Raw genomic sequence first — 13,465 nt, 5'->3', positions numbered from 1 at the left:
TTAAAAACCACCTAAAAATAGTCCTTAACTGGTATCAAAGTGATCTGCCTCTACTCTATCCACTTGCTAGAAGAAAATTTAATCTTTGCTGAGTTACTATATTCATTGTCTTCACAATTTTTAAAATACAATGTCCAGTACTCAATCAAAAAAAATTAAGGCATGCCGAGCAACAGGACAAATGATCAAGAACCAAAGAAGAAATAAACAACAGAGACATGTATATAGCTGTTTCTGATTTGGGTTAATACTAAAATAAACAATTATCTGAATTAAACCAGTTTTTTTTTTAAACCTGAAAGTAAGTTAAATACAAGTTTAATTGTCCAAGGACCTTTTTTGATTAGCACTTTTTATATTCCCAGAAATTTCTGCAAGGCTTTTTTCATATCTTTGTTCCTAAGACTATATATCACAGGGTTAAGGAGTGGGGTCACGACAGAGTAAAAGAGAGTCACAATCTTCTGCATTCCAGCTACATGCTCAGATGTTGGGCTCCCATACATGACCAGTACAGAGCCATAGAACAGTGTAACTACAGCCACATGAGACCCACAGGTGGAGAAAGCCTTCGTTCTTCCAGATGCAGAAGGGACCTTCAAGACAGCTCTTAGGACAAGAGCATAGGAACCCATGATAGAGAGAAAGATAAAAATGAGAGATAGAAGATTTATGTGGGAGAAGACAAGCTCTATCATTGGATCTTTTCTGCAAGTGAGTGCTAGAAGAGGACCTGGATCACACAGGAAGTGGTCAATAATCCTGGATCCACAGAAGGACATTTGAGAGGTGATGACAATGGGAATCAAGTACCAGAGGAAACCAAGTACCCAGCAACTGACCACAAGGATGCTGCAGAGATGTCTGGTCATAAGGGTAGGATAGTATAGATGTCGGCAGATGGCGAGGTACCGATCAAATGCCATAACTGCCAGGAAAAAGCATTCTGTAGACCCTAAGGAGAAGAAAAAGTAGAACTGCAGAAAGCACTGAAGGAAGTGCTTTTTACAAGGGTATAGGGAAAGTACAGCCAAGAGGGCAGGTCTGAGATATCTGCAGTTATGCACCTGGGCCCCAGCCCGGAGCCAAGGGCGGATAGTTCCCAGAAATAGACAAGTCAGTTAAAGTTTCAAGAGTGCCCCTCAGCTGTTTCAAGGACTCCCACTTGACCGAAGTTCACCCCTGGCTTGATTTAAACTAACCAATTAAACTTGCTTCTCGCTTCTGTACCCGCGCTTTTTGCTATAAAAAGGACCCAGGAGCTCTACTCGGCGCGCCAGTCTTTCGAAAGACTGAGTCGCCCGGGTACCTGTGTGTTCAATAAACCTCTTGTTTTTGCATCCGAAGCCGTGGTCTCGCTGTTCCTTGGGAGGGTCTCCCTGAACTGACTGACTACCCACTGCGGGAGTCTTTCATTTGGGGGCTCGTCCGGGATCGGAGACCCCCACCCAGGGACCACCGACCCACCAACGGGAGGTAAGCTGGCCAGCAGTCGTTCTGTGTCTCGTTTCTGTGTCTCGTTTCTGTGTCTCGTTTCTGTGTCTCGTCTCTGTGTCTGACTCAGTGATTTCGACTGTCCCTCAGGGTGCGCACATTTTGGTTTCGGGTTTGTTCCGGGTTGATGTGTGAGTAGCGAACAGACGTGTTCGGGGGCTCACCACCCGGCAATCCTGGGAGACGTCCCAGGATCAGGGGAGGACCAGGGACGCCTGGTGGACCCCTTGGCAGAGGATTATTGTGTTTTGGTCTCACCGCGTCTCGGGAGGCGCGCTCTGCCATCGGACTCTTTCTTCTATTTCTACGGCACTCGGTCTCGTCGCCGTTTCTGGTTTCTTTTTGTCTTAGTTGTGATAGGTCTTTGCGTCGTCGTTCCCCTATTGGAAATTTTCGAGATGGGGCAAAGTGCCCTTACGCCCCTCTCCCTTACTCTAGATCATTGGAAAGATGTCAAAGCCAGGGCTCACAATCTGTCCATGGAGATCAAAAAAGGAAAATGGCAGACTTTCTGTTCGTCTGAGTGGCCCACATTCGGCGTAGGTTGGCCGCCAGAGGGAACCTTTGATCTTACTGTCATTTTTGCAGTTAAAAAGATTGTTTTTCAGGAGACCGGAGGACACCCGGACCAGGTTGCCTATGTCGTGGTATGGCAAGACCTCGCCCAGAATCCCCCTCCCTGGGTGCCACCCTCCAGCAAAGTCGCTGTTGTTTCGGGATCAGAAAATACTCAAAGGCCACCTACAAGGAAGCCTTCCGCCCCTCCCCAACCCCCCGTCCTCCCGACACCAGACGACTCGCTCCTTCTCTCTGAGCCCCCGCCCTACCCGGCGGCCCTGCCGCCTCCTCTGGCCCCTCAGACGATCGGACCGGTGCCGGGCCAGGTGCCCGATAGTTCCGATCCTGAGGGACCAGCCGCTAGGACCAGGAGTCGCCGTGCCCGCAGTCCGGCAGACGACTCAGGTCCTGACTCCACTGTGATTTTACCCCTCCGAGCCATAGGACCCCCAGCCGAGCCCAACGGCCTAGTTCCTCTACAATATTGGCCTTTTTCCTCAGCAGATCTTTATAATTGGAAATCTAACCATCCTTCTTTTTCTGAAAAACCAGCAGGACTCACGGGACTTCTTGAGTCCCTTATGTTCTCTCACCAGCCCACTTGGGACGATTGCCAACAGCTACTCCAGATCCTCTTCACCACTGAAGAGCGAGAAAGGATTCTTCTGGAGGCCCGCAAGAACGTTCTCGGGGACAACGGGGCCCCTACACAACTCGAGAACCTCATTAATGAGGCCTTCCCCCTCAATCGACCTCAATGGGATTACAACACGGCCGAAGGTAGGGAGCGTCTTCTGGTCTACCGCCGGACTCTAGTGGCAGGTCTCAAAGGGGCAGCCCGGCGCCCCACCAATTTGGCTAAGGTAAGAGAGGTCTTGCAGGGACCGGTAGAACCCCCCTCGGTTTTCTTGGAACGCCTGATGGAGGCATATAGGAGATACACTCCGTTTGACCCCTCTTCTGAGGGACAGCAGGCGGCAGTTGCCATGGCCTTTATCGGCCAGTCAGCCCCAGATATCAAGAAAAAGTTACAAAGACTAGAGGGGCTCCAAGACTTTTCCTTACAAGACTTAGTAAAGGAGGCAGAAAAGGTGTACCACAAGAGAGAAACAGAAGAAGAAAGACAGGAAAGAGAAAAAAAAGAGACAGAAGAGAGAGAGAGGCGGCGTGATAAACGCCAAGAAAAAAATTTAACTAGGATTTTGGCCACAGTAGTAAGTGATAAAAGGTTTACAGATAAGCAGAAAGGGACCCTGAGCAACCGGGCAAGACCGACACCTAGGGACAAAAGGCCTCCTCTCGACAGGGACCAGTGCGCCTACTGCAAAGAGAAAGGCCACTGGGCAAGGGAATGCCCCCGAAAAAAGAAAAACGACAAAAAAGCTAGGGTTCTATCCCTAGACGACTAGGGGAGTCAAGGTTCGGACCCCCTCCCCGAACCTAGGGTAACATTGACAGTGGAGGGGACCCCCATCGAGTTTCTGGTCGATACCGGGGCTGAACATTCGGTACTGACCCAACCCATGGGGAAGGTAGGGTCCAGGCGGACAGTCGTAGTAGGAGCGACCGGCAGCAAAGTCTACCCCTGGACCACACAGAGACTTTTAAGGGTCGGACATAAGCAAGTGACCCATTCCTTTTTGGTCATACCTGAGTGCCCTACTCCTCTGTTGGGCCGGGACATCCTGACCAAACTAAAAGCTCAAATCCAGTTTTCTACAGAGGGCCCACAAGTAACATGGGGAGATCACTCTACCATGTGCCTGGTCCTAAACCTAGAAGAAGAATACCGGCTGTATGAAAAGCCGGCCTCTCCCTCCATCGACCCATCCTGGCTCCAACTTTTTCCCACCGTATGGGCAGAAAAGACAGGTATGGGACTGGCCAATAACGTCCCACCAGTAGTAGTAGAGCTGAAATCGGGTGCCTCACCGGTGGCTGTCCGACAGTATCCAATGACTAAAGAAGCCCGGGAAGGCATCAGACCCCACATCCAAAGGTTCTTAGACCTAGGGGTCTTAGTGCCCTGCCAGTCGCCCTGGAACACCCCTCTGCTACCAGTAAAAAAGCCAGGGACCAATGACTATCGGCCAGTCCAAGACTTGAGAGAAATTAACAAAAGGGTGCAAGACATTCATCCCTCAGTCCCAAACCCATACAGCCTCCTGAGTTCCCTTCCGCCTAGTCACACTTGGTACTCAGTCTTGGATCTCAAGGATGCCTTTTTTTGCCTCAAACTACACCCCAACAGCCAGCCACTGTTCGCGTTCGAGTGGAGAGACCCAGAAAAAGGTAACACTGGTCAGCTGACCTGGACACGGCTGCCACAGGGGTTCAAGAACTCACCCACTCTCTTCGACGAGGCCCTCCACCGGGATTTAACTCCTTTTAGGGCTCTCAACCCCCAGGTCATATTACTCCAATATGTGGACGACCTCCTAGTGGCAGCTCCCACATATGAAGGCTGCAAAAGAGGGACACAAAAGCTCTTGCAGGGACTGAGTAAGTTGGGGTACCGGGTATCAGCTAAAAAGGCCCAGTTATGCCAGAAAGAGGTCACCTATTTGGGGTACCTGCTCAAGGAGGGAAAAAGATGGCTGACCCCGGCCCGGAAAGCTACAGTTATGAAGATCCCTACTCCCACAACCCCCAGGCAGGTCCGCGAATTTCTGGGTACTGCCGGATTCTGCAGGCTCTGGATTCCTGGGTTTGCTTCCCTGGCTGCACCCTTGTACCCTCTGACAAGGGAAAACATTCCTTTTACCTGGACTGAAAAGCATCAAAAGGCTTTCGACCACATAAAAGAAGCCTTGCTGTCTGCCCCCGCTTTGGCTCTCCCAGACCTCACCAAACCGTTTACTCTATACGTAGATGAAAGAGCCGGTGTGGCCCGAGGAGTGCTTACTCAGACCCTAGGACCATGGCGACGGCCAGTAGCTTATCTATCAAAAAAACTGGATCCAGTGGCCAGTGGGTGGCCAACCTGCCTAAAAGCGGTTGCTGCAGTGGCACTCCTCCTCAAAGACGCTGATAAGTTAACCTTGGGGCAAAATGTGACTGTGATTGCTTCCCACAGCCTCGAAAGTATCGTGCGGCAGCCCCCCAATCGGTGGATGACCAATGCCAGGATGACTCATTACCAGAGTTTGCTGCTAAACGAAAGGATATCTTTCGCGCCCCCTGCTGTCCTGAACCCAGCTACCCTACTACCAGTCGAGTCAGAATCCACCCCAGTACACCAATGCTCAGAAATCCTTGCTGAGGAAGCTGGGACTCGACGGGACCTGAAGGACCAGCCATTGCCCGGAGTGCCTGCCTGGTATACAGACGGTAGCAGCTTCATTGTGGAAGGTAAGCGGAGAGCAGGGGCCGCCATCGTAGATGGCAAACGGACGGTATGGGCAAGCAGCCTGCCAGAAGGGACATCAGCCCAGAAGGCCGAGCTAATCGCCTTGACGCAGGCATTACGCCTAGCCGAAGGAAAAAACATCAACATCTACACGGACAGCAGGTATGCTTTTGCCACTGCTCACATTCATGGGGCAATATATAAACAGAGGGGACTGCTCACTTCGGCTGGAAAAGACATTAAAAACAAAGAAGAAATTCTGGCTCTGCTAGAGGCCATTCACCTCCCTAAGCAGGTCGCCATTATCCACTGCCCGGGCCACCAGAGAGGAAATAACCCTGTGGCGGCCGGGAACCGGAGGGCCGACGAGGCTGCAAAACAAGCCGCCCTGTCGGTCAGGGTGCTAGCAGAAACTATAAAGCTTCAAGAGCCAATCGAGCCTGCTCAAGCTAGGACCAAGCCAAGAGAGCTCACTCCTGACCAGGGAAAAGAATTCATTCAGCGGTTACATCAGCTAACACACTTAGGACCAGAAAAGCTCCTTCAACTAACGAGCCGCACCAGCCTCTCCATCCCGAATCTCCGGTCCACCGTTCAAGAAGTCGCCAATCGGTGTCCGGCTTGTGCCATGACTAATGCGACTACCACCTACCGAGAGACCGGAAAAAGACAACGGGGAGATCGACCCGGCGTATACTGGGAAGTAGACTTTACAGAGGTAAAGCCTGGCCGGTATGGGAACAGGTATCTGCTAGTATTTGTAGATACTTTCTCTGGATGGGTAGAAGCTTTTCCTACCAAAACGGAAACGGCCCTGACTGTATGTAAAAAGATACTAGAAGAAATCCTGCCCCGTTTCGGGATCCCCAAGGTGATCGGGTCAGATAATGGCCCAGCCTTTGTTGCTCAGGTAAGCCAGGGACTGGCCACACAACTGGGGATAAATTGGAAGTTACATTGTGCGTATAGGCCCCAGAGCTCAGGTCAAGTAGAGAGAATGAATAGAACCATCAAAGAGACCTTAACTAAATTGGCCTTAGAGACCGGTGGAAAAGACTGGGTGGCCCTCCTTCCCTTAGCGCTGTTCAGAGCCAGGAATACCCCTGGCCAGTACGGTCTAACTCCCTATGAAATCCTCTACGGGGGACCCCCCCCATACTTGAGATGGGAGAAACACTGGGTCCCGATGATAATTTTCTCCCTGTCTTATTTACCCATTTAAAGGCTCTAGAAGTTGTGAAGACCCAGATTTGGGACCAGATCAAAGAGGCATATCAGCCCGGTACCATAGCTGTCCCCCACCCGTTCCAGGTCGGAGACCGAGTGCTGGTCAGACGCCATCGACCCAGCAACCTTGAGCCTCGGTGGAAAGGCCCGTATCTGGTATTGCTGACCACCCCGACCGCAGTAAAAGTTGATGGCATCGCTGCCTGGGTCCATGCTTCCCATCTCAAGCCTGCACCACCCCCGGCACCAAACGAGACCTGGGAGCTGGAAAGGACTGATCATCCTCTTAAGCTGCGTATTCGGCGGCGGAAAAATGAGTCCACCGGGTAAGAACCCTCACCGGCCTGTGACCCTCACCTGGAAGGTACTGTCCCAAACTGGAGACGTTGTCTGGGTCAAACAGGCTGCCCAGCCTCCTTGGACTTGGTGGCCCGATCTTAAACCTGATGTATGTGCCCTGGCGGCGGGTATTGAAACCTGGGATATCCCGGGATCCAGTGTATCGGCCTCCAAGGCCCAGATCAGACCCCCTGACTCAGACTATACAAAAGCTTATAATCAGATCACCTGGGGGGTCCCAGGGTGCAGCTATCCCCGAGCTAGAAACAGGCTTGCCGCTTCCCCCTTCTACGTGTGCCCCCGGGATGGCCGGACCCTTTCAGAAGCTAGAAGGTGCGGAGGGCTGGAATCCCTATATTGCAAAGAATGGGGTTGTGAAACCACGGGGACAGTCTACTGGGGACCTAGTTCCTCATGGGACCTCATAACTGTAGAACGTAACGGTAGCAGTAAAAGCTGTGACAACTCCGGCTGGTGTAACCCCCTTAAAATAAAATTCACAGAGAAAGGAAAAAATTCCAGAGATTGGGCACAAGGAAGAACCTGGGGACTAAGGTTCTATTTGACGGGAAACGATCCAGGTGTACTGTTCACCATTCGCCTAGATATCACCAATATGCCAACTGTGGCAGTGGGCCCCGACCCCGTCCTTGCAGAACAGGGACCTCCTAGCAACAAGCTGTTCCCAATGACTAGCAGGCAACCCCCCGCGGCACAAAGGAGCACTGCTACACAGAGCCTCCTATCACCAGGCACTCTACCCCCCACCACGGGTGACAGGCTCTTTGGTCTTGTACAGGGGGCCTTCCTAGCTCTAAATGCCACCAACCCGAACGCCACAGAGCATTGCTGGCTCTGTCTGGCCATAAGCCCCCCCTACTATGAAGGAATAGCCTTTTTGGGAGAGGCCAATTATACCAGCGCCGAGAGTTGCCGTTGGGGGACCCAGGGAAAGCTTACTCTCACAGAGGTCACAGGACAAGGGTTATGTATAGGAACAATACCTTCTACCCATCAACATCTTTGCAACCAGACCCTATCCATCAATTCCTCCGGGGACCATCAGTACCTTCTCCCCTCCAACCATAGCTGGTGGGCTTGCAGCACCGGTCTCACCCCTTGCGTTTCCCTCTCAGTTTTTAATCAGTCTAAGGATTTCTGTGTCCAGGTTCAGCTGATTCCTCGCATCTATTACCATCCTGAAGAAACTTTGTTGCAGGCCTATGACAACCCTCATCCCAGGTTTAAGAGAGAACCTCTCACACTTACCCTAGCTGTCCTACTGGGAATTGTGGCAGGTATAGGTACCGGCTCGGCTGCTCTGATTAAAGGACCTATAGACCTCCAGCGGGGCCTAACCGAGCTCCAGACTGCCATGGACACTGACCTCCGGGCCCTCCAGGATTCAGTCAGCAAGTTAGAGGACTCATTGACTTCTCTATCTGAGGTAGTACTCCAAAATAGGCGAGGCCTTGACTTACTGTTTTTAAGAGAGGGAGGCCTCTGCGCGGCCCTCAGAGAGGAGTGCTGTTTTTATGTAGACCATTCAGGTGTGATACGAGACACCATGGCCAAACTCAAACAAAGACTAGATAAAAGACAGTTAGAGCGCCAAAAAGATCAAAACTGGTTTGAAGGTTGGTTCAATAGCTCCCCTTGGTTCACTACCCTACTATCAACCATCGCCGGGCCCCTAGTACTCCTTCTTCTGTTGCTCATTCTGGGGCCCTGTGTCATCAACAGGTTAGTCCAATTCATCAATGATAGAATAAGTACAATTAAAGTCCTGGTTCTTAGACAAAAATATCAGACTATAGATAATGAAAATAACTTTTAACTCCGCTCTAAGATTAGAGCGATCCACAAGAGAAATGGGGGAATGAAGGAAGTGCTTTTTACAAGGGTATAGGGAAAGTACAGCCAAGAGGGCAGGTCTGAGATATCTGCAGTTATGCACCTGGGCCCCAGCCCGGAGCCAAGGGCGGATAGTTCCCAGAAATAGACAAGTCAGTTAAAGTTTCAAGAGTGCCCCTCAGCTGTTTCAAGGACTCCCACTTGACCGAAGTTCACCCCTGGCTTGATTTAAACTAACCAATTAAACTTGCTTCTCGCTTCTGTACCCGCGCTTTTTGCTATAAAAAGGACCCAGGAGCTCTACTCGGCGCGCCAGTCTTTCGAAAGACTGAGTCGCCCGGGTACCTGTGTGTTCAATAAACCTCTTGTTTTTGCATCCGAAGCCGTGGTCTCGCTGTTCCTTGGGAGGGTCTCCCTGAACTGACTGACTACCCACTGCGGGAGTCTTTCAGCACCCAGAGAAGGAGATGACCTTGGTGTCAGAGAGGAAATTGGCCAACATGTTGGGGACCGTGGAGGTGACATACCAGATCTCCAGGAAGGAGAAGTTGGCAAGCAGGACGTACATGGGGGTGTGGAGTCTCTGATCCCAACGCACAGCACAGATGATAGAAGCATTTCCCATGAGGGTCAGGAGGTAGACACCAGAGAAGAGCATGAAGAGGAGGATCTGCCCCTCCCTGGAGCAAGGGAAACCCAGGAGGATGAATCCAGTGATGGTGCTGGAGTTGCTGGGTGCGTTGAAGATTTTCATGTGTCTGTGAACTGCAGAGGAAACAGCAATTACTGAATGATAGGATAAAACCAGATGGGGAGTCAAATTTATATTGAAATCATCTTGGGAAATTTGGACTACACACACAGTTGGCAGCATCTCAGTAGAGTGGAATGCCACCTTGGCAGTGCTCTACGCCAAGGGTCTGGAAACACTTTTATACATAGTTTGGGCTTGTGGGCCATACACTCTCTGCCAAAACTATCCAGCTTGACTGTTGTAGTGCAAAAGCAGCTATAGCAATACCTAAATGAATGAATGTGGCTGTGTTCTAATAAAACTTTATTATATCTGGTGAAATCTGAATTTTATATAGTTTTTATGTATCACAAAACCTTATTTCTATTGATTTTTTTTTTAAAGATGACCAGTAAGGGGATCTTAACCCTTGACTTGGTGTTGTCAGCACCACACTCTCCCAAGTGAGCCACGGGCTGGCCCCTAATTCTATTGATTTTTTAAAATTTTTATAATTATCATTAGCATATTAATTCTTACAAATTATGATATTTCTTTATGCCCTTTGCCCAACCTATCACTTCCCAAACTCCCTCCCTCCCTTCCCCCATCTCTAGTATCCTTAAGTTTCTTCTCTCCTTCTGAAAGTTCAAAATGTTGTTGTCTTTTCTTTTTTTTCTTTCTTTCTTTTTCTTTCTTTCTTCTTCCTTCCTTCCCTCCCTCCATCCCTTCTTTCTTAGCAGGGAGCTAAGAGTGAGAACACATGGTATTTCTGTTTCTTTTTCTGGCTTATTTCACCTAACGTAATTTTCTCCAGACACATCCATGTTGTTACAAATGGCAGAATTTTTCTACTGATTTTTAAACTTAAATTTGTAAAAATGATTATTAGCCTGCTGGCCATACAAAAATAGACAGCAGACCAGATTTGGTTCATTGACCATAGTTTGTCAACCCCAGCTCTACACATTCATAGGGAAAAGAGAGCAAGAACCATCCATTTGACTGTGGAACAGTGGAAGCTCCTTGGTGGAGAAACTGGCCTCATTAGAGAGGAGGAGACCTCTAAAGGTCAGCAGCTGCAATCAGCCTGTTCTGCTGAGCTATGTCAGACCTGCTAAGCCAACTTTCAGCTAAATTACAAAATCGTTTCCAAAGCCAGCGGGATTTTCTACACACACACACACACACACACACACTCATACATGTACACTTCTACTCCACACAATACTGCTGTAATACAACACTGGACTTCTTTCACTTTCTAGCAGTTGACAAGTAGTTTCAGGACCCAGGGTCATTGCTGCTGTCCTTCAACTCTACCCTTTACTCCAGTGCCCAGCATGATCTGAAGAAGATAGTTGGTACTTCATAAATATTTGTTAAAGAAATGAGTGTCTATATTGTCAAAAAAAGGGAATATAGGTAGATGATTGTGGGGAAAATAGAATAATTTAGTCAGACTCCCTCAGCTCAGGTCTGGTTGGGGGTGGAGCAGCACATTTCTTGTAAACAGGTTGTGTGTGGGTGGAGTGAGTGCGCAGGTGCACCAATGTATCTTTTTAGTTTTGTTGCTATTGTGTGTTCTTGGGTTTGAGAAGCAGAGCTGGCTGGCAGAGCTCACGTCTAAAAATAGAGCATGTTTACTCTGCTGGCAGCTGCTCAGTTTTTTTTTGGACTTGGCTGGTAGCCGTTGAGTTTCTGAGTTTCTCCTTTGTACTGTTTAACTCTTAGACGTGTGTGTGCTGAATAAAGACTATTCCTACTTCAGCCAAGGCTCCAAGGACCTTTTTGCCGGTTACCTCGCTCAAAGACTGGCATGTGAAGGGTTTGTGAATGGGCTCAAGGGGTCTGTGAGGTACAGACCCAGCCCTAGCTCTACAATTGGTGTAGTTGGAGCAGGATTCTGAGCAGGTACAGGAGCCAAGAAGCCCTTGGAGAAGGAGGAAATGTGGCTACTTTTGAATATGTTGTGCCCTGTGGCCACTTTCCTGTTGACTGGGATCTGGTTGCTGCTCACTGCACTGCAAGTCAGCATAGACCAGGCACTGAAGTGGAAAACCTTTGGGAGGGGGAGGAAATGTGACTGTCCTTGAGTGTGTGGTGCCCAGTGGCCACTTTTCTGCTGACCGGAGCCTGGCTGCTGCTTACTCTGCTGCAAACTGATCGAGAGCTGAAGAAGAAAGCAGAGGTGTTGGAAGCACAGACAATTATCCTGGAGGATGATGTGCAGCAACTGGAAGATACGAAGCAAAAAGCAGAGTTGTTGGAAACATGGATAAATGTCCTGGAGTATGACGTGCAGTGACTGGCCACTCCTGCTTCTCACACCAGGGAGGACGATGAACCCAGTGGTGAGTGGGCGGAGACCATGCATCCCCAGGCATGACCTGTCATGCACCAGAAAGTGAAATGTGAGCAGCCTATGGGACTGGGCGGGCAACCAGTGGGCGATCCACAGGTGACCCAATTCACTATCCTGTACACCCAGGTTGAGTTAGTTGACCTGGGGAGACAGTTTCAGCAGAAACAGGGGGAGACCCTGGCTGCTTGGCTGTTGTGGTTATGGGACCTCAGGGTGGATAGTGTGATATGCTCTGGTGAAGAGATGGAAAAATTGGCCTCCATCACCACGCACTCGTCCCTGAGGCAGTGGCTGCAGAATAGCCACAGATATGCACCAAGGCCAGGTAATCATTCCTTCATGGAATGGGTGAGTGCAGCTTCCCGAACCGTGTGGGCAGATGCTGGAGAACTGCCCAAATTATTAGTAAATGGCAAATATATGCTGAGTTGGTCCAAATCATTTGAGAGCTGGGGATGCGGCAGTCCATGTTTAATGTGAACGCTCATGGCCCGGACGATGAAAATTTTACAGGCAGCTGAGAGACATAGTGCTGCGAAATGCCCCGTAAATGTCCTTTTGGTCACTGATGGCCATACTGGCCCCATACACTGGTCGTCCTATACATGAGGTAACGACCATGATAGCCGGCTTGGGTGAAGTAGAGGATAGGAGGTCCAAAAGGTGGCTAAGACCAAACCCCCAAGAAATGCTCAGGATTTTATCCCAAAGGGACCAAGCAAGACCAGCCATAAGCAGATGTGGCTTGACTTGCTTGCAGCAGGGGTTAGGAAGAAAATTGACCGGCAGCCAAATGCAGTTCTGTTTGCTTTGTGGCAGCAATTGCGCCCTGAACAGCATTTCACCAAACGTCAGGAAACAGGTAGCAAAGTACGCTCAGTGGATTGGAAGGATTTTTGATTGCTCCCAAGGAGGCGGATGAACTGTTTCATTTTGACTAGGGAGCAGGCCAAGGTGCTTGTCTTTTGGGGGCAGGCGAGGACTGGAGGCCTCATGTTGAATTGGCAATGATGAAACAGCACTGGCTGGCAGAGCTCGGGTCTAAAAATAGAGCATGTTTACTCTGCTGGCAGCTGCTCAGTTTTTCTTTAGACTTTGCTGGTAGCAGTTGAGTTTCTGAGTTTCTCTTTGTACTGCCTAGCTCATAGACCTGCATGTGAAGGGTTTGTGAATGGGCTCGAGGGGTCTGTGAGCTCCAGATTCTAGCTCTAGCTCTACAATGATAAATATTTACCAGTGACTTCATTTGAGCTTCCAAAAGCTTGTGTGATGAAATTTGAGGAAATGAAATATTGAGAAAGTCTCCAGATGACCTGAGGCTACTAGAGTGTTGGCCCAGACTTGAGAGGAATTCCATTCAGAGGAAGAAATGAGAAATTGAATGTTCTGGGGGATAGAACATGTCCCACTCCAAATGGTTTCCTTTCTGACCGGTAAAGATAATGATGGTCCCACAGCTTTGCATGTAGGATTAGGAGAGAGAACGGCATGGAAATTCTGGGTTCAGCATTGCAACAAAGTTGCTTAGTGGATCTACTGGAGTCTT

The 13,465-nt window shown here is 49.6% G+C and overlaps 1 protein-coding gene across 1 annotated transcript; it reads right to left on the bottom strand.

Annotated features, from left to right (window-relative positions):
• Positions 1 to 353: 353 nt before the first annotated feature.
• On the bottom strand, positions 354 to 9,671 carry LOC134372230 (olfactory receptor 11G2-like). Its single transcript, XM_063089574.1, has 3 exons — positions 9,277 to 9,671; position 8,636; positions 354 to 989 (listed from the first exon to the last, which is right to left on the bottom strand). The coding sequence occupies exons 1-3, from the start codon at positions 9,573 to 9,575 to the stop codon at positions 354 to 356; spliced, it is 936 nt and encodes a 311-aa protein (XP_062945644.1). The 5' UTR covers positions 9,576 to 9,671.
• Between the last annotated feature and the right edge of the window lie 3,794 nt (positions 9,672 to 13,465).

Source organism: Cynocephalus volans, chromosome 3, assembly GCF_027409185.1.
Source record: "Cynocephalus volans isolate mCynVol1 chromosome 3, mCynVol1.pri, whole genome shotgun sequence".
NCBI lineage: Eukaryota > Metazoa > Chordata > Mammalia > Dermoptera > Cynocephalidae > Cynocephalus > Cynocephalus volans.
This window is presented reverse-complemented; position numbering and strand designations above follow the sequence as displayed.